Source organism: Jaculus jaculus, chromosome 19 (assembly GCF_020740685.1).
Source record: "Jaculus jaculus isolate mJacJac1 chromosome 19, mJacJac1.mat.Y.cur, whole genome shotgun sequence".
Taxonomy (NCBI): domain Eukaryota; kingdom Metazoa; phylum Chordata; class Mammalia; order Rodentia; family Dipodidae; genus Jaculus; species Jaculus jaculus.
This window is the reverse complement of record NC_059120.1, coordinates 7,423,164-7,443,732: the sequence shown is the minus strand read 5'-3', so window position 1 is coordinate 7,443,732 and position 20,569 is coordinate 7,423,164. Positions and strand designations below refer to the sequence as shown.

The 20,569-nt window shown below is 42.5% G+C and overlaps 1 protein-coding gene across 5 annotated transcripts in view; it reads left to right on the top strand.

The window, feature by feature from the left end:
- Zzz3 (zinc finger ZZ-type containing 3) overlaps window positions 1-20,569 on the top strand; it is a 93,506-nt gene that overhangs the window by 56,663 nt on the left and 16,274 nt on the right. For 4 of the 5 annotated variants that reach the window (XM_045137936.1, XM_045137935.1, XM_045137937.1 and 1 more), the window contains 4 exons: window positions 14,307-14,445; window positions 18,501-18,648; window positions 18,735-18,850; window positions 19,591-19,662. In XM_045137936.1, coding sequence (XP_044993871.1) covers window positions 14,307-14,445; window positions 18,501-18,648; window positions 18,735-18,850; window positions 19,591-19,662 — 475 coding nt within the window. The remainder of the gene's footprint in view (window positions 1-14,306; window positions 14,446-18,500; window positions 18,649-18,734; window positions 18,851-19,590; window positions 19,663-20,569) is intronic. The other variant, XM_045137938.1, reaches the window with a different exon arrangement.

Genomic DNA, 20,569 nt, shown 5'->3' with positions numbered 1-20,569 from the left:
GAAAAATTCCTGGACTAGGAATGGGTTTGCTTCGAAAGCATGAGAGAAGGCCTGGGATGTAGTTTGGTTGGCAGAGTGCTTATCTAACATGTACCAAACTATAGGTTTGATCCCTAGCACTGGGAGGTGGAGGGAGGAGGACCAGGAGTTCAAGGTCATCTTCAGCAAGAGCAATTTGAGACCAGTGTGGGATAAATGAGACCCTGGGGGATAGGGAAATGAAACCCCTGTGAGTCATCATTCCATTAATAGGTAATTTACTTTTGCACTATGCTTCTCAGTCTACAAAGCAAATTCATATGGCTTCTCTGCTGCTCAGGGGAAGCTGGTAGGATGGGGTTTGTACAGTGTGCATTCCACAGCATATTTAGATTTTGCGTTACGTAGAGCATTGTCACTAGCACTAGGGACTTAGGTCAGTGGTAGCACACTTGCCTTGTGTCTTTAAACACCTGGGTTTCAACCCTGATGCCTTCAAGCAAAAAATACTAGTCTGTCACTAAATTGCCCCAGCCCCCAATTTGAACAAAGAAACTTTACATCCGAATGATTGACAACAGCAAGTTGTTGATGTTGCTTGATGCTGAAGTCATTTGTTACTCTGATGTGTATAAGTGCATTGTATTTAGTAGACTGTGACTGTTAGCTAGTTCTGTGCTAAATGATTGTAACCTAAATACTACTGGGTTGTCTGTGTGAGTCTCATTTCATTATATGTGCAAATAACTCCACATGTATCTGCTGTAGTGAAATCAGCATGTGGAGGCAAGTTAAAATACAGGTTCAAAGCAGAAACGGAATATTGCAAATGGCATGTGAGTCATGTTTGGTTAAGATTTCTGTGACCTCTCTATTAAAGTTTGTTAACTACTTATGTCACTTAAAGAGCCAGCTGGGCATGGTGGCGCACACCTTTAATCCCAGCACTCAGGAGGCAGAAGTAGGAGGTTCACCTAGAGTTTGAGGCCACCCTGAGACTACATAGTGAATTCCAGGTCAGCCTGGACCAGAGTGAGGCCTTACCTCGGGGTGGGGTGAAGGAAGGTGTCATGAATTAATGGGATCTATCTTTTTTTTTTTTTTTGGTTTTTCAAGGTAGGGTTTCACTCTAGCCCAGGCTGACCTGGAATTCACTGTGGAGTCTCAGGGTGGCCTCGAACTCACGGCAATCCTCCTACCTCTGCCTCCCGAGTGCTGGGATTAAAGGTGTGCACCACCACCCCCGGCTTTCAAACTTCTATTTTGACACAGGGCCTCTCTCATTGGAGCCCAAGGTGGCCTCAAATCACTGTAGTTGAAGATGACCTTGAATTCCTGACCTTTCTGCCTCTACCTCTGCCTCCCCAGTGTTGAGGTTACAGGGGTGCACCCCCACACCCAGAGCAACCCTTTGTCTTCTGGGGCTCTGGTACTAGTCTACACTATGCTTGTTACCTCTTCCAGTGAGCTGGACTGAGGATTGATAACTCCCATGTAGCACTCTGTCAGAGAGAGAGTGGTTTAGGTTGGTAACCTATTGAAAGTTTTCCTTGAAATTCTTTCATGTACCATGTTTTAAAGACTGTTGGTAGTGGTTTGTGAAAAACAGATAGGGAAATTTAGGAAAACTGCAGTGATAGCTTAGCTTTGAACAGAGGATTTGGTTAATTTAAAAAGAATATTCTGGGGTGGGTGGGGTGATGTACAACTCAGTAGGCACATAAAGCAGAGGTTGCCAGGGAAAACGTAACACTTATCCACTTTCCCAGCCCTCTGTGGAATACCAGCCAGATTGGCCCCATCCATTCATAAGAAGATTAGTGGGAGGAGGGGTGGTAGCTGCCATAGTCTTAATGTCTGTTGTAAGCTTGTCAGCCATTGACGAGTATACTCATGCCTAGGTTGAATACAACTCCAGGGTCTGCTGATAGGTTCTGTAGTGGCTTTTCTGGGCTCATTGTCAGTATGGGATCTTGACCACATCCTTTTCCTTCCTGCATTGATTATAGTGGCACTTCAGTGGTTTAGTAATTTCTTTATTTTCGCTGACTTTCACTGGTTCCTGGCACTGTTGTCTTACCCTGTAGTAATTCAATCCCCTCTCTAATGGATTGCTCTTAGCTCCTTGGATCTAGAAGTCAGAACAACCAGACTTGTGGGGATTGACTGGCTATTCTTCTCTCTCTTTTGTTTCCAGGTAGTGTCTCACTGTAGTCCAGGCTGACCTGGGATTCAGTATGTGCTCTCAGGCTGGCCTCAAACACAGCATTCCTCCTACCTCGGCCTCTCTTGAGTGTGGGGATTACAGGTGTACACCACCATGCCCAGAGGCCCACTCTTGTTGACTGCTGCACTAAGGAGTATCTCTGGGAAGGAATCTGTGTGTCAGTGAAGGGAAGGTTTGATCAGTTGCTCTCCTAGGTTCTGAGGTCTGGTGGCAGTCACAAAAGGTCATTAAGCCAACCATAATTTCTGATACAACTTCAAGTCAGACCTTCCAACCTTGCCCTTTCCCAATGTTTGACAAAGAAGAGTAAGGGACTCAGGAAAACAGTGTACTTATGAAAGCTGGTTAATTACAGTGAGTATCAGTAAGGGTCAAATGAGCAGTCACTGGAATGATTAACAAGGTAATGTCTGAGAAGGTCACAAACCCTAGAGCTTTTCCCACTGGAAAAGCCCATAGATTGGCTCTCCAGCTTAGATGTCTTCCAAGCCCAGCCTTGAGATTTTTGTGGCCAGCTCATCTCTTGGGCATTGATCATTAACTCTGCTTCTTTCCCTTTTCAGGAGGACCAGGGATGGGGCTGAAAGTCTCAACTTTTTCATCAGGGCTTTGTTTTTCTTTTGGCCATCGCTGTTTCAGGAACCTGACAAGAATCACCTTATTAGGTGATTAGGACAGAAGGCTGTTCAGTTAACAAGAGATCTCTAAGGGCTTTGAGAGCCCTACTTTAGATAACCTGGTCTCTTAGGAATTCTAGACATCTTGGCAGCTCTGTGTCGGGAACCGAGTGTACAGACCAGGGCATGTTTGTGCATATACATATATGTCTCCATGTGTAATGATCAGATCAGGGGAGTTGATATAATTTATATACCTCATCTCAAGCATTTATTATCTCTTTGCTTTGGAAACATTAAACATTTCCATTATTTTGACATACACTTGGTCAGACATAATTAAACCTGCTGTGCTCTAGAACAAAAGTTATTCCTCCTATCCAGGTGTACTCCCTATCAATTAGCTATCCAGTGCACCTACAGATTCAAGTTAAATGAAAATGGCCATAAGTAATTTTGAGGCACTAATTATAACTACATAATGTTTCTTATAATGCCATCTTTTAGACTCTCAGTAAATTTAAAAATTTAGTTCAACATTATTTACACAAGTGGGATGATATGGAGAAGACTCCATATCCCTTCCATATACAACTTTTTCTCCCAAGACATGTTTTAATGTTCACTGTATTTATGATAAAAGCTTTTTCAATCCATTTAATGCAGTTTCAAAGCTTAAGAGGTCGTTAATTAAAAATCTTTTCTAGGGCTGGGGAAATGACTTAGCAGTTAAGGCATTTGCTTATGAAGCCTAAGAACCCCGGTTCCATTTCCCAGGACCCACATAAGCCAGATGTACAAGGGGGCGCATGCATCTGGAGTTCCCTTGCAGTGGCTGGAGGCCACGACTTGCTCACTGACTCTCTCTATCTGCCCCTCTCTCCCCCTCTGTCTCTCAAATAAATAATAAAACATTTTTAAAAAAATTCTTTTCATTTGTTGGGATAATTCATGCTGAATCTTTACTTTTCATGTCTTAGTCTGTGTGTGTACCTATTGTTTCTCCTTTCTTCTTTTTTTGAGGCAGTTGCATGTGCTTGCCAAATCAGTTACGTAATATGCCATGCCCCTCTTCATGTGGGTTACCCAAGCAGTGACACTGAGGCCCCGTATCTACCACAGGACATGATGGCTGACAGCGTGCTGGCCTACACCTATAAGGACCCGAAAGGAGGGGAATAAAACTGGATGTTAAGATTGCTTTTTCTTTTACTTAAACTTTTTCATTAGACTATATATAATGATGGGTTTTATTATGACTTTTATACCTATACAGAATATATTTGATCATTTATTCCCTCTCTCCTTCCCTTCCCATTGAGCCTCTTTAAGTACTATGTCACTGTATGCTGAGCAAACGCCTGGTACTTTGCTACCTGGTGCCCATAACTTGGTTTCTGAGCTTCTGGCCATGCCATGTACACAGGCTTTTGCTTTGGTCAGTGGCTTTCTTCTCACTTGACAGTGGGCACTGGGGCTTTCTTTACTCCTGCTGCTGGAACGTCACCTGTGTATCGATGAATTTCAGATGTGCGCAGCCTGCTCGGGTTATTCTTATACCTCACACCTTCCTGTGTCATGCAGCAAGCTCATGGGCCATATCTGAGAATGGATGAATTGCTTCCTGCACCCAGTGTTCAGGACCTTTCAGTTAATTTGTCAGAAATGAAACTATGACGGTCCCACATGAGTCATTAGCTTACCTTCATTTCCTGTTTTTTAAATGTAGTCACCATTTTTTTTCATGGATTACTGGAAATGGCCTTACTGTTCCAATAAACTATTATTTTTTTATATATAAAACCTTAGTTTTATTTATTTATTTGAGAGAGAGAATGGGCATACCAGGGCCTCCAGCCACTGCAAATGAACACCAGACGCATGTGCCACTATGTGTATCTGGGTTATGGGGGTCCTGGAGAGTCAAAACAGGATCCTTTGGCTTTGCAGGCAAACATACCTGTAACAGCTAAGCCATCTCTTCAGCCCCAATAAACTATTCTCTAGCTGAAGCAAATGTTTTAGAATAAAGTCTGTTCTTCAAAATGGGTCTTTGCCATTAAAAAAAGAAATTTTTTTTATTTGAGAGAGAGAGGATGGGTTCACCAGGGCCTCCAGCCACTACAAACAAACTCCAGACGTGTGCACCACTTTGTGCATCTGGCTTACATGGGTCCTGGGGAATTAAACCTGGGTCTTTGGCTTTGGGAGCAAGCGCCTTAACCACTAAGCCACATTTCCAGCCCTTCTTTGCTTTGCTTTGTTTGTTTGTTTGTTTTTCCGTGGTAGGGTCTTCCTCTAGCTCATGCTGACCTGGAATCCACTATGTTGTCTCAGGGTGACCTTGAACTCAGAGCAATCCTCCTACCTCTGCCTCCCCAGTGCTGGGATTAAAGGCGTGCGCCACCACGCCCGGCTTTCTTTGCCATTTTTAAGCTTTCTCTTACTGTCTCTCTACATTCTCCACTGTATAGCCAGATTAAATGTGGTTTCCAGAGTTACTAAAGCACTATGCTGTTTCACGTTGAGCCTTCTCCTACGCCCACCTCTTCCAGTCTGCCTTGTCCCGGGTCTCTGGTTAGTGTCCTCTGCAGCCTAGTCTGAGAAATCCTTCTCTTCTTCCAAAGACAGTAATAAGGTGCTTCTTGTGGCCTTTGTGGATATGAATTCTAATTTCCTATGAATGCATGCAGTAGATTGCAAGCCTGTTGAGGCAGCCTTGCTCTTGATGGATGATGTCTTGCCTACTCTACCACCTAGCTAAATCCCCAACCTCTTTTTTTTTTTTTTTTCCTAATTTTTTGTTTGTTTATGTGAGAGAAAGAGGCAGAGAGGTATTTAGAGAGAGTGGGCGCACCAGGGCTTCCAGCCCTGCAAACAACTCCAGATGCTTGCACCCCCTTGTGCATCTGGCTAACATGGGCCCTGGGGAATTGAACCTCAAACCGGGCTCCTTAGGCATCATAATATTATATGTAAATTAGATTTTGCAGATAATTGTATCATGGGAAAAATTGTATGGCTAGTGTCTTCCACCAGTACTTAGAGTTTTGTTTGTCTTACCCACAAAGAAGTTACAGTAACTGTCAGTTTCTGGTTAAGGACATGTATGGTCACATGTAAACATAACTAATACCTACTCAGTATTTCAGAGTGGGAATATAAACAAGGAGATAGTCATTTCACATAGGATAACATGTTTTTATTCCAGTATGTAATGTTAAAACTTTGTAAATACAGTGTTCATGGTATGTTCATACACCTAAACACTACATCTATCATTTGTTTATTTAAATAGTCCTAAAATCCACCATGTAATAAATACATGTACTCCAGATGGATGCATGTACCATTTTGTTCATCTGGCTTTATGTGGGTACTGGGGACTCAAACCCAGGCCATTAGGCTTTGCAAGAAAGTACTCCCAACCACTGAGCCATCTCTCCAGCTCCCTACCTTTTTTAAGTTTATACTTTTAAAAAATATTTTTATCCAGGCATGGTAAAGCACACTTTTAATCACACCACTTGAGAGGCAGAAGTAGGTAGATGGTTGGGAGTTGGAGGCCACCCTGAGAGTACATAGTGAATTCCAGGACAGCCTGGGCTAGAATGAGGCCCTACCTCAAGAAAATTAAAACACTTAAAAAAAAAAAGTTATTGGAGAGAAAGGAATGAATGGGTGCACCAGAGTTTCTAGCCACTGCAAGTGAACTCCAGATGCATGTGGTTACCATGTGCATTTGGCTTATGTGGATTCTGGGGAATCGAACCTGAGTCCTTAGGCTTTGTAGGCAAGTGCATTAAACACTAAATCATCTCTCCAGCCCTAGTTTTTAATTTTTGAGAGGCAGGGTCTTTCTCTGTAGTCAGGCTGGTCTCATTGGCTACAAATGAATGAACTATGACATTTACTTTAGAAACTAGAGGGGACATAAATGCCTAAAAGTTCCTGCCTTCAGGAAGCACACTAGGGACAGCCAGTATTCCTGGTCTTTTCCTTTTAGAAAGCTACCCCCGTGAGAGAAATGGTCCACGCTACCTGAATAGATCCTGTGACAGAGAATTCTTCTCCCTGCTGCGAGGCTGCGCTCAGGGCCTTGTTCCTGCTGGTCAGGCACTTTGCTACTGAGCTGCATCCCTGACTTATCGCTGCCTTACTTCAAAGAAATCCTTCCTTGTGGAAGGACTCAAGGTTATGTTATTTAGTGATTATTGGCACTGGATTTGGTGGCTCACACTTAAAATCCCAGCATTTAGCACACAGATGTAGGAGGCGTGCAAGTTTCAGGTTAGCCTGGGTCATGTAGTAAGACACTGTCTCAGAAACCAAAGCAAAACAAAAAGGTTGCATGTTTATGAATCATACTTTATTGTGAGACATGTTTGTGGTGGTCATGTGTGCTGATGTGATGGTGCATTTCAATGTTGTGTGATCTTTTGTTGTATATTATACCATAGTTTACCATTCTGATGAGGCGGGTGTTCAGAATCACATGGATGAGGCTTCTGTGGGCATAACTGCTGCCATGTATTTTCTAGTTCTTCTTGTTTTGGTCTTGGGGCATGTGAATCTGCATTCATAGTAGTTAATTTCATTTATTTATTCATTTTTATGAGAGAGAAAGAGGCAGGAGAGAGAAAATGAGAATGAATATGGACACCCCAGGGCCCCTTGTCATTGCGCACTCAAGACATGTATCACCTTGTGCATCTGTGGCCTTATGTGGATCTAGGTAATCGAACCCAGGTCTTAGGCTTTGTAGGAAAGGGCCTTAACTGCTGAGCCATCTCTCCAGCTTCATTTAAAAGTATTATTTATTTCATACTAGTTATTTTCAAACTGAAGTATTCAAATATATTACGGGAGGACTATTTATTTCCTACTCACCTTTATTCATAGCCGTAGCTGCAGAGTCCAGTCCAGTCCAGTGTGCATACGGTCTTCAAGAAGGTCTCTGTCTCCAGCTTTGACCTGCTGCTTTAAGCTGCAGAAAGCCCTGCTTGGCCTCTCAGTCCCTTCCCTGTCCTCCCAGGCAGTCGTGACCCCCAGTCATGTTGCATCTTTCTGGTTCCTCTGTTCTCTTGGATCTTGACCTTGTAATAAATAGCTCATGGTTTTCTGAACTATTTGACACTTTTCAAACCTTTAAACTTTTTCTCTAGCTTTTTTATTGTTTTTTTTTTTCCCATTGGTGGTGGATTTGTCCCAAATTTGCCCAGTGTGTGTTTTTCAGAAGCAGATATTTGTCCCTGATGAGCTTTTAGCTTTAATCATTATAATTTTAAATTTTTATTTCTTTCGTCTTCAAAGAGGCACACTCACTGTCTGCAGTTTCCTATTCCCTGTAGATATTTTCATATCTGTCTTTTTTGAAAAAAAATATTTAGGGCTGGAAAAATGGCTTAGCATTTAAGGCGCTTGCCTGCAAATCCTAAGGACCCAGGTTCAATTCCCTACTACCCTCGTAAGCCAGATGCACAGGATGGCACATGCATCTGGAATTTGTTTGCAACAGTGACTAGAGGCCTTGCTGTGTCCATTCTCTCTATTTGTCTTTTTCTTTCTCTTATCTCTCAAATAAATTTAAAAAAAATTAAGATACATATATTTTTTGTTTTTCAAGATAGGGCCTCACTCCAGCCCAGGCTGACCTGGAATTCACTATGTAGTCTCAGGGTGGCCTTGGACTCACAGTGATCCTCCTACCTCTGCCTCCCAAGTGTTGGTATTAAAGGCCTGTGCCACCACACCCTACTTAAAATTTTTTTTTTTTTTTTTTTTTTTTGAGAAAGGGAGGAAAAAAGAGAGAGAGAGGAAGAGGCAGATACTTGGAGCAAGAATGGGCATGCCAGTACCTTCAACCATTGTGAACTCCAGACCCATGCACCACTTTGTGCATCTGGCTTATGTGGGTACTGAGGAATTGGACCTGGGTCCTTAGGCTTCACAGGCAAGTGACTTAACTCCTAAGTCATTTCTCTAGCCCTGTCTTTTTATTCTTTTTTTCTTTTTTTTTGGTGTGTGTGTTTGTGTCTTGGCTTCTTTTTTGTGGGATAATTTTTCAGTGCAAGCTGTTCACTTTGGAAAATAACGTGTGATTATCTTTGAAACAAACGATGCAGGTCTGTTGCTCTGTAAAGGGTTTGTTTGCTTCAGATATGATGGTTGGAAGAATTTGTTACTCTAGGATCACTGCCATAAAGTCTGCTGATGGCTGAGTTTTAGGGTACCACAAAGGCCATATGAATTTGCAGTTCTAGTAAAATCAAGGTTTCATAGACAGAAAAGTGTTAGATACACAAAAAGGATCTCTAGTTTTGCATTTGTGTACACTGTGCATGTCCACGTGTGGATCTGTTTGCTGGTGAGCACATGTATGATAGAGGCCAGAGCACAGTTGGAGCACCTACCTCTCTTGAGGCGGGCTGTCGTTGACCTGGGGCTCACCAGCTCCAGCAAGCCCCGGGAGCCCTGCTGCTGCCCCCCAGCACTCAGACCACAGGTGCATGTACCCTAGTGCCTAACTTCTTACGGGCGTGCTGGGAACTGAACCCAGATTCTCATGCTTGAGCAGTAAGCACTTTTTACTGACTGAACCATCTCCCCAGCCTGAAAATGTCTTAAATTGTACATTGCACTTACAGAAAAAGCATTTCTGTGAGATCATGTGTATACTTAAGGAGCTCAGATATTGCAGAAGTGCCATGTTTGTTTGAAATTGGAATAGTTCAATTAAGTTGCTACATTCCCCCTTTCAAATTCGTTTTATTTTTTATTGTTTTGAGGTAGGGTTTCTCTTTAGCCTAGGATGATCTGAAATTTACTATGTAGTCTCAGGCTGGCCTTGAACTCACAATGATCCTCTGACCTAGGCCTCCCAAGTGCTGGAATTAAAGGTGTATGTGACTACGCCCAGCTCCCTCCTCATTTTTTAAAAATTGTACTGTGTAAAAAATGGGTTTAGAATTGGGCAAATGGCTCAGTGGGTAAGATTGCTCACCGAACAGCCATGGGGACCTGACTTCTGACTAATCCCTTGCTCCCACATAAAAAGCCAGGCATGGCCACACATACCTGAAACCCCAGTGCTGGGAGTGGCAGAGATAGGACTGTCACTGGCTCCCAGGTTACCCAGTTTAAGGAGAGAATAGCAAGCTCAGAGTCAATGAGAGACTCGGGGAAGTAAGGTCGAAGAGCAATAGAGGACCCCTAGTGTCTTCCTCTGGTCTCTACACAGTTGCAACATACTACACACTGGGTCCATGTGTGCATGTTCTGCCCACACAACACACCAGGTCCTTGAGTGTTTATGCAATCCTCATACTACACGAGCCATGCGGGTTCGGTCTTACACTTTCAAATTTATGTGCTTGATGATACTTCCCATTCCTTGTTAGGATCTAGATTAGTTTTTTTGCACAAGGATATCCTGGTTTTTTTTGTTTTTTTTTTTTTTTTTTGAGGTAGGGCCTCACTCTGGTCCAGGCTGACCTGGAATTAACTCTGTAGTCTCAGGGTGGCCTTGAACTCACGGCGATTCTCCTACCTCTGCCTCCTGAGTGCTGGGATTAAAGGTGTGCGCCACCACGCCTGGCTGGATGTCCTGTTTTTTGAACACTGTTTTGAGTAGGGATGTTTTTGACACCTTTGTGAAAAATTAAATATCTGTAGCTATGTGGGTTTAGGTCCCGGTGCCTCCTCCTACTCCATTGGTCTTTGGTTCTGTTTCTGGCTGCTCCATGCTGTCCTTGGTACTCTCAATCTGTGGCATGAACTGAGACTCACCGTGGTGATGCCTCTGGCATGACTGCTGTTGTGCATGGCTGCTCTGTTAGCTGGTGGTTTTCCTTTCAGTGGGATTTTAGCTTTGTATTTTTTATTTCTTTAAAGGATGTCATTGGTGCTTTGATGGGGATGCACTAAATTGATCTCTTTGGCAATAGAATAATTTTCACAATATTTTTTAATATTATTCATTTTTTAATATTATTATTTTGGTTTTTCAAGGTAGTGTCTGTAGCTCAAGCTGACCTGAAATTCACTATGGCTTCGAACTCATGGTGATCCTCGTACCTGTGCCTCCTTGGGATTAACCCACACCTAGCTGTTTATTTATTTGCAAGCAGAGAGAGAGAAAATGGGCATGCCAGAGCCTCCAGCCACTGCAAGTGAACTCCAGATGCATACACCCCTGTGCATCTGGCTTTATTTGGGTACTGGGGAATCAAACTCAGGTTTTAGGCTTTGCAAGTGTCTTAGCTGCTGAGCTATCTCTCCGGCCCTAAGCCATCTCTGCGGCCCTAAAAATATTTGTTTTTATTTGCAAGGAGGAGTGGGGAGAGGGAGAGAGGGAGGATGGATGGGGCACCAGGGCCTCTTCCTACTAGCTTTATCTGGGAATTGAACCCAGACCATCAGGTTTTTGTAAGCAAGTACCTTTGACTGCTCAGCCATCTATCCAGCTCTCTTGCATTCTTTTTTTGAAAAATATTTTAATTTTAATTTATTTATTTGGGGGAGAGAGAATGGGCGCACCAGGGCCTCTACGCATTGCAAACGAACTCCAGACGCGTGCACCGCCTTGTGCATCTGGCTTCTGTGGGTCCTGAGGAATCAAACCTGGGTCCTTTGGCTTTGCAGGCAAGCGCTGTAAGCCATTCCTCCAGCCCCCTCTTGCATTCTTTTGACCCTGTCTTCCATCACGTTCCCTGGGCCTTAGCGGGGCTTATATAGACCATCCAACAGTCACTTCTTAGCACTCTTAACCAATCATGAGTTTCTGCATTGACCACCATTCACTGCGGGGGGTGGGGGGACTAAGACTGAAAGCAGCACTAGCCTGACATGTAAACCTGGAGAAGTTAGGAGCAGGATGCCCATATGAGGGGATAGGACTGGTCTCCTCACAGACTCAAGAAGCTAGCAGTAGGTGGCCTGTGTGAGCGGACAAGCAGCCCTCCTTACAGGCTTTCTGTACCTTTGCTCCCCCTGGGTGCCTGTAGCTTCCCTGTTAGACCAAGCCCTATGCCTATTTAATTTAATTTTACTATTTTTGAGGTAGCGTCTCGCTCTAGTGCAGGCTGACCTTGAATTTAGTATGTAGTCTTAGGGTGGCTGTGAAATCATAACGATCCTCCTATCGTAGCCTCCCAGGTGCTAGGATTTAAGACATGTGTTGCCATGGCTGGCGTCATTTATTCTTTTCAAGAGCATATCTGCACAGGGATATATGTAGTAATCTTCATGAGTTTTCTGGTGAAACAAATGATCCTGGGATAGAGGACGTAAATTCACTATTTTCTACAGCCTTCTCACTGTTGTGGGTTCTGTGTGCTCATCCCAGGCCTCTAACCAAGTCATCAGTGGATTAAATAAAGGGGCAAAATTGGAATGGAAAAGTTACACTTTCTTTGTCTTTAAATTGTGTGCGTGCATGCGCGCGCGCACACACGCCGAGGCTTCTTCCATTGCACATGAGCACTGGCGCTTGCACCACGTCCTGGCTCCAGCTGACATGGTGGCTGGGGATTGCTCCCCAGGCTGCCAGTCTTTGCAAGCAAGTGACTTTAAAACACTGAGCAGTTTCCTCGGCTTCCACTCAAACTTTTCTTCTTTAATATTTTATTTTTATTTGTTTATCAGAGAGAGGGAGAGAGAATGGGCACACTAGGGCCTCCATTCACTGTAAATGAACCCCAGACCCATGTGCCACCATGTGCATCTGGCTCATGTGGGCTCTGGGGAATCGAGCCTGTGTCCTTAGGCTTTGCAGGCAAGTGCCTTAACCACTAAGCCATCTCCAGCTGACCCCCCCCCCCCTTTTGAGTTAACATTTTACATTATGGCCTTGGCTGGCCTTGGGCCTTGGGCTTCACTATGTAGCCCAAGGAGTTCATTTACAAAGATGAATATGAGGATAGTTGGACAAGATACGTTTTAGGCATGGGGAGGAGAAAGTTCTTACAGAGATCATCATGTGGACCTCAGAGCCTCAGTTCCTTCCCCTTGACATTTTTGAGGGCTTGCTGGCTTCTAACTTAAAAGATCCTTATGATTTGAAGCCGGACGTGGTGGCACACACCTTTAATCCCAGCACCCGGGAGGCAGACGTAGAATGATTGCCAAGAGTTTGAGGCCACCCTGAGACTACATAATGAATTCCAGGTCAGCCTGAGCTAGAGTGAGAGCCTACTTCGAAAAACCAAAAAAGAAAAAAAAAAAAGATCCTTATGATTTGGTTAGCATAAAACATCAGATTATTTGTTGATTAAGAAGTGTTTGAGCCGGGCGTGGTGGCACACTCTAATACCAGCACTCGGGAGACAGAGGTAGGAGGATTGCTGTGAGTTCGAGGCCACCCTGAGACTACCTAGTGAATTCCAGGTCAGTTGGGCTAGAGTGAGACCCTACCTCGAAAAACCAAAAAAAAAAAAAAAAAATGTTTGAGCACCTGTCTACTGGGAAGTGTGCAACATAACAGTTAAAGGGACCGTGTGTGAGCCGTGGGCTTGCTGTGGAGGAGCGTGCGGTCTAATGGGAGTAGAGCTTTTGAAGCCATGGAGGAAACTCTGTGCCAGTGCTTTATTTTATTTTATTTTGGGTTTTTGAGTAGGGTCTCACTCTAGCCCAGGCTATGTCGAATCGGTGGCCTCGAACTCAGTGATCTTCCATCCTCTGCCTCCCGAGTGCTAGGATTAAAGGCGTGTGCCACCATGCCCAGCTGTAACCATGTATTTTAAAATGAATTAGAATAATGTTAACTCTTTTTGCAAAATGTATTTGAACATTCAGGCCTTTTGGGTTAATGTGTTTCTACATGTGTGTTGGTATGTGAAACCAGATATTACAGAGGCAGGACAATTAAGTTTGAGAGAATGAGAGATTTCAGATCACTGGCAGATTTGTGTGGGTGAAAGTGTATGTCTGCTGTGCTAAATGGACTCTTGTAGGTAGGAACTTCTGTATATGTGCTCAGTACTTAAGAGTTAAACATTTCCTCTATTTTAGAGGCTGGAGAAAAAAAGAGATCTGTTGATAGCATAATCTCTAAAATAGAAGTACAATGGGAAATGCTGGTGAGAGTCAGCCCCCCCATCAAGGCTGTCTTTAGATCTTCTCCAGCAGTCTTGACTGTGGGGTGGGTGGAGTATTCTCTTTCTGTAACTGGGAAATTTTATGACTTTAGAAGTAATAACTTAGGTTGTTGGAAAGTCAGGTTTTTCTTATTTCCTGCACTTAAATGCTCAAGGTTCAAGAATTAAAAACTTAAGATGGGGAAGAAGGCTTCACTTTCTCTAACTGATATTTTCTGACTAGGTACTTCGTAACTCAGGAAGACCTCATTTATTCCCAGTAATATGTTTTACTAAACTCTTGCAGGTAACTTAAAAGACTGTGTGCCTTAAAGTAGATCATGACTTGAACTCACTTGTGACTTCTTGTTGCGGAAACGGGAGTGAGGTGTTTCTCTTTGTGTCTAGTTACCAGAGCCTGCTGCAGACGATTGCTGTTCTTGAGGCTCAGCGCTCTCAAGCGGTCCAAGACCTGGAAAGCCTAGGCAGACACCAGAGAGAAGCTCTGAAAAATCCCATTGGATTTGTGGAAAAACTCCAGAAGAAGGTATAGGATGAGTGTACTCTGGTTGTTTTGAGGGTCTATTAAGATTTGGGGTAATAATTAAAGAGAATTTGGTTTATTCTTTTTTTAATCTTTATTTATTTTGGGGGGTAGATAGAGAGTGTGGGCATGCCAGGACCTCCAGCCACTGCAAACGAACAGATGCATGCACCACCTTGTGCATCTGGCTTATGTGGGTACTGGGACAGTTGAACTTGGCTCCTTAGGCTTTGCAGGCAAGCACCTTAACCACTAAGCTATCTCTCTAGTCCTAGTTTCTTCCCCTCCCTCCCTTCCTTTTTTTAAAAAACTATTTATTTTGTTTTTATTCATTTATTTGAGAGAGAGAAAGAGAGAGAGAGATACAGAAATAGGCAGGGAGAGAGACAGAGAATGGGCACGCCAGGACCTTCAGCCACTGCAAACAAACTCCAGATGCATGTGCTTCCTTGTGCAGCTGGCTTACGTGGGTCCTGGGGAGTCGAATCTGAATCCTTAGACTTTGTAGGCAAGCACCTTAACAGCTAAGCCATCTCTCCAGCCCCCCTGGTTTATTCTTTTTATATGAGTATATTCTTTACTAAACATTTAAATTCCCCCTTCTGGAATTAACTATACTACTGAAGGCAGAACCCCTACTGAACACACAATGAAACTTCCCAAGTGGAAAGAACAGCTTTCATTGCACTGTGGCAGGATCTTCTTTCCCTGTCCTTACTTCGTGTCCCCATCCTTTAGAAGACTCTCCTCTTCTACTCTTAAGACTGGGGGGTCAGAAAAGTGCAGCTAAATGAAAACTCTACTTCAGGATCTACTAACTCTGTTTTGGGGTACTTTTGCATATTAACATACTAAGAAAAAATTAAAGTGATAGAAATGAAAATCCATTTTAAATGGGTTTAAGGTTATGATATCTTAAGTCCTTGAGAAAGTATAAATTTAATTTTTTAATTAAAAAAATTATTTATATAACATATATATTTATTTATATTTATATATACATCAGTTCAAAAGTAGTAGAATTTTAGAGTGATTTTCTTGGCATATAGAGGGATCTGATGTACATTTGTGCTATAAGTATTTCAAATTTGGGAACCTTTAGAGTGGGAACTTGGGGCCTTTGAGAAGCTAGGCAAGTGCTCTACCAGTGAGTCCGAACCCCATTTCTGCTGAACACAAAGGTATGTAAAGGTTTAAACTGAAAAACTATGAAAAAGATTCCTGATTTGTTTTAAAATATTTTATTTGTTTGCAAACAGAAGGAGATAGAGACAAACAGAGGAAAGGTCACACCAGGGCCTCCAGCCACTGTAAACAAACTCCAGATGCATGTGCTTCTTTGTGCATCTGGGGAATTGAACCCAGGTTGTTAGGCTTTGTAGGTAAGCTCACTGCTGAGCCATCTCTGCAGCCCAAGACTGTTTGTGAAAGAGAAACTTACTCTTTGTAATATGACAGCCTTGTGTTGTTTTTTTTTAAAGTAATTTTCTTTTATTTATTTGCAAACAGAGAGAGATAGAGAAGAGAAGAGAGAGAGGAAATGGCACACATCAGGGCCTCCATACACTGCAAAGGAACTCTAGGTGCATGCGCCACTGCTCATCTGGTGTAACCCTGGAGCCATCTGTCCAGCCCTGAGCCTTTTGCTGTTTCTTTTTATGGAGTTAGAAACATGACCCAGCAGATATTAGAGGACACCTATGAGGGTGTCATTTGATCAACTTATTATTCCTTTCATGCTTTCAGAAAAGAATTGCATTTCATAAGAGATAATAGAATCTGTATAATGGCTTCTTTAAGGTTTTTACAGTTGTATTGTATTCCCTATTCAAGTACGTTTGGTGTGGTGTTGCATGCCTGTAATTCTGGGGAAGTAGTGGTAGGAGTATCAGGAATTCAAGGTTGTCCTCAGCTACAAATCTAATTCAGAGTTAGCCTGGGCTATTTAAGACCTTATTCTCAAAAGCCAAAATAAATAAGCATAAAAAATAAAGGCCGGGCGTGGTGGCGCACACCTTTAATGCCAGCACTCGGGAGGCAGAGGTAGGAGGATCACCGTGAGATCGAGGCCACCCTGAGACTCCATAGTGAATTCCAGGTCAGCCTGAGCTACAGTGAGACCCTACCTCGAAAAACCAAAATAATAATAATAATAAATAAATAAACAAAATAAAAAGACTCCTCCAAGTGTTCATTGATTTTTTTTTTTTTTTTGCCATATTAAAAAGTTTTCCAGAGCACAATGATGTTGTAATTTATAACAGATTAAAGTAAGATGGTGTGAAGGAAAGAATAAGAAATGTATTAACCTAGGGCTGGAGAGGTGGCTCAGCTGTTAAGGTACTAGTCTGTAAGGCCTAAGGACCTGTGTTTGATTTCCCAGTCCCTACATAATGCCAGATATACAAAATGATACATGCATCTGGAGCTCATTTATATTGGCTGGAGGCCGTGGTGTGCCCTTTCTCTCTCCCTGTGTCTTTCCTTCTCCTTTGCTCTTGCTTTTAAAAAAATAAGTAAATAATAATTGTATTAGCATTAATCTCATCCTATTTATAATGTCTAAGAAGATACATTTATTGTATGTAATCAGTTATTTGCTGCTCCTTTATTTCTAGGTTTAACTGAGTGTTGAATTTTTTGTTTGTTTGTTTGTTTGTTTTTAAGATAGGGTGCTCTGGCACAGTCTTGCCTGGAGTTTACTATGTAGTCTCAGGGTGGCCTCACACTCATGGCAATCCTCCTACCTCTGCCTCCCAAATTCTGGGATTAAAGGTGTGCGCCACCATGCCTGGCTTAAATTTTTTATGTAGAGATGTGTTAGCATCTTAATTTTTTTTTGCAGAGATACACAGAAGTATATTAAATCCATATATTTGGATAACAAAAAGTCTTAATATTTTTTAAATTTTAATTATTTTTTTAAGGTTTTTGTCCATTTTTATTTATTTGAGAGTGACAGAGAAAGAGGCAGACAAAAAGAGAGAGAGAATGGGCGCACCAGGGCCTCCAGCCACTGCAAACGAACTCCAGATGTGTGCGTCCCCTTTTGCATCTGGCTAACGTGGGTCCTGGGGAATGGAGCCTTGAACTGGGGTTCTTAATGCTTTACAGGCAAGTGCTTAACTGCTAAGCCATCTATCCCGCCCAGTTTTTATTATGTATTTATTTGAGACACACAGAGAGAGAGAATGGGCGCACCAGGGCCTCCAGCCACTGCAAACGAACTCCAGATGTGTGCGTCCCCTTTTGCATCTGGCTAACGTGGGTCCTGGGGAATGGAGCCTTGAACTGGGGTTCTTAATGCTTTACAGGCAAGTGCTTAACTGCTAAGCCATCTATCCCGCCCAGTTTTTATTATGTATTTATTTGAGACACACAGAGAGAGAGAATGGGCGCATCAGGGCCTCCAGCCGCTGCAAACGAACTCCAGATGTGTGCACCCCCTTGTGCATCTGGCTAACTTGGGTCCTGGGAAATCGAGCCTCGAACCAAGGTCCTTAGGCTTCACAGGCAAGCACTTACCCGCTAAAAAAGGCTTAATATTCTTTATTAACAATTCTTTGTACTAGACTTAATTTAGAATTTTGATACTTAAGATGCAATTTGGAGCTGGGGAGATAACTGTGATAGAGCATGTATGTAACTACATAAAAAAGTTCTTTTTGATCTCTAGCACTGTGAAAACACAAAAGAAGATGTCTTAATTTTTGTTAATGGGATAGAGGCTTATAGATTATGAATTCATTGTGTTGCTTGCATGAGAGCATCTAGTCACTTCACATCTATTGCAGTCAACACACTCAGTGTGGGAGAGAACACAGTTTTCATTTGGTGTTTGTGCACATCTCTTGTTCACATTCAGATTTGTGACCCTCTTTACCATTTTCATTTCTGCATTGTGTTGTCTTCATTAACCTTATTGGATTCAGTTAATGGCTATAAATGATCAGTGAGTGAGTATTTGAATTTGGCATCATCTGAAGATTGAAGATAATAGATGCATTCTGGACTATAGATAGGCACTTTGATTTGTTTGGTTTTGTCTTTTCTTCCAGACTGATATAGGACTTCCGTTCCCACAAAGAGTTGTCCAGCTGCCTGAGATCGTGTGGGACCAGTATACTAACAGCCTTGGAAACTTCGAAAGAGAATTTAAAAATCGTAAAAGACATACTAGGAGAGTTCAGTTAGTTTTTGATAAAGGTAAGCAGTCACGTGGTAAGAATCTATCCAGGGAAATGTATGGCAGTATCTTGCTTGAATAATGGTGTCCATGGTTTTGTTTTTAGTAGGTTTACCTGCTAGACCAAAAAGTCCTTTAGATCCCAAGAAGGATGGGGAGTCCCTTTCGTACTCAGTGTTGCCTTTGAGTGACGGTCCCGAAGTCTCCCACGGCCGTCCTCAGGTAAGCAGTGTTAGACATTGGCGGTGCAGAATGCTGCCCTGTCTGTGCTCTTTCAGTGCTAGGAAACGCGAACACAGACTTTGAGGTCAAGAGGAAACCTGAGTTGGAGTCCAGACTTATTCCACATTGTCCTCTCATGCAAACTATAACTCATGAGACTTTGGTTATAGTTTTTATGGGGATTAGGTGGGTGTTACATGTCCCGTGCCGAGTACAGTGTAATGGCTCATTGTGTGTTGTAGAATGAGACCAGGATTCCAGTTGGGACCTACCACATATCACTTTTTAGTGGTGAACCCATGTCTCCTTTTTCAAAAAGGAACTATAAATAAATAAACAAACAAATAAGTAAAAAGGGGTTTGCCTGAAGAGCTGGCTTAGAGGTTAATGCACTTACCTGCAAAGCGAGGGGACCCAGGTTTGATTCCCCAGAACCCATGTAAAGCCAGATGCACAAGGTAGTACATGTGTTTGGAGTTTGTTTGCAGGGGCTGGAGGCTGTGGCATGCCCATTCTCTCTGTCTTCTCCTCTCTCTCAAATAAATAAAAATTATAAAAATGTTTTATTTATGTGAAGACTGTTAGTACAAGATCAAATGTAATGCAAGAATATGAAAGCATTTACATGTGCATGAACTTATGAAGATATTTTGAAATTTCTAGAAAGTTCATTCATTTGCAAGGTGGTGTCTGTATCCTTGTTGTTTTCCATTTGTAAAGATCTGCTGTTTTCTGTGCAGATGATAAGAGGACGCCTGTGTGATGACACTAAACCTGAAACCTTTAACCAGCTGTGGACTGTGGAAGAACAGGTATACGCTTGTAAATTATGCAGGCTAAGAAAGCTTAACTTTATACTCTGATTTCTCTTCAGATTGAATAAATCTATCATCTTTTACTTAAAAAAAAAAAAGGCTTTTAGATTTGGCATTACAAATCAGGTAGATGTTGCTATATGTAACCCCAATTAATTATGAACTTAAAATACTCAGCTCATTTTCATTTACCATTTATGCATGCCAAGGAGTTTGGATTTTGAGGATGTATGAACTCTTATTTGGGGATAATATTTAAAGACAAAAACTGGCTGGGTATGGTGACGCACACCTATAATCTCAGCACTTGGGGAGGCAGAGGTAGGAGGATTGCTCTGAGCTTGAGGCCACCCTCAACATACATAGTAAATTCCAGGTCAGCCTGGGCTAGAGTGAGACCTTCCCTGCAAAAACCAAAAAAATAAAAAAGCCAGGTGTGGTGGTGCACACTTTGAATCCCAGCATTTGGGAAGCAGAGGTAGGAGGCCACCCTGAGACTACAGAGTGAATTCCAGGTCAGTGTGAGCTAGAGTGAGACCCTGCCTCGAAAAACCAAATAAAATAAAATAAAATAAAAAATAAACAAATAGAATAATCTCTAGGTTTGAGGTAAGTCTAGAGACAGATGGAATAAAGTGGTTGGAATTGACTGGTAGCATAGAGACAGTCAGAGAACACAAGATAAGGAAAGGTTACTTGCAAAGTCCATTTTAAATTTTGCTCTGGAGGGGAGCTGCTAAAGCCAGACCTGAGTGTGGTTTGGCATTTTGGCTTGTGACTACCAGGATAGTCAGGGTGAAGATAGGGACAGTCTTCCAAGTATTACCCCTCACTGTCAACTCATCAGTTTATAAGAAGCCTGAGGAAACCTTTATTTCGAGCAGTATGTCACTGCATCTGCAGG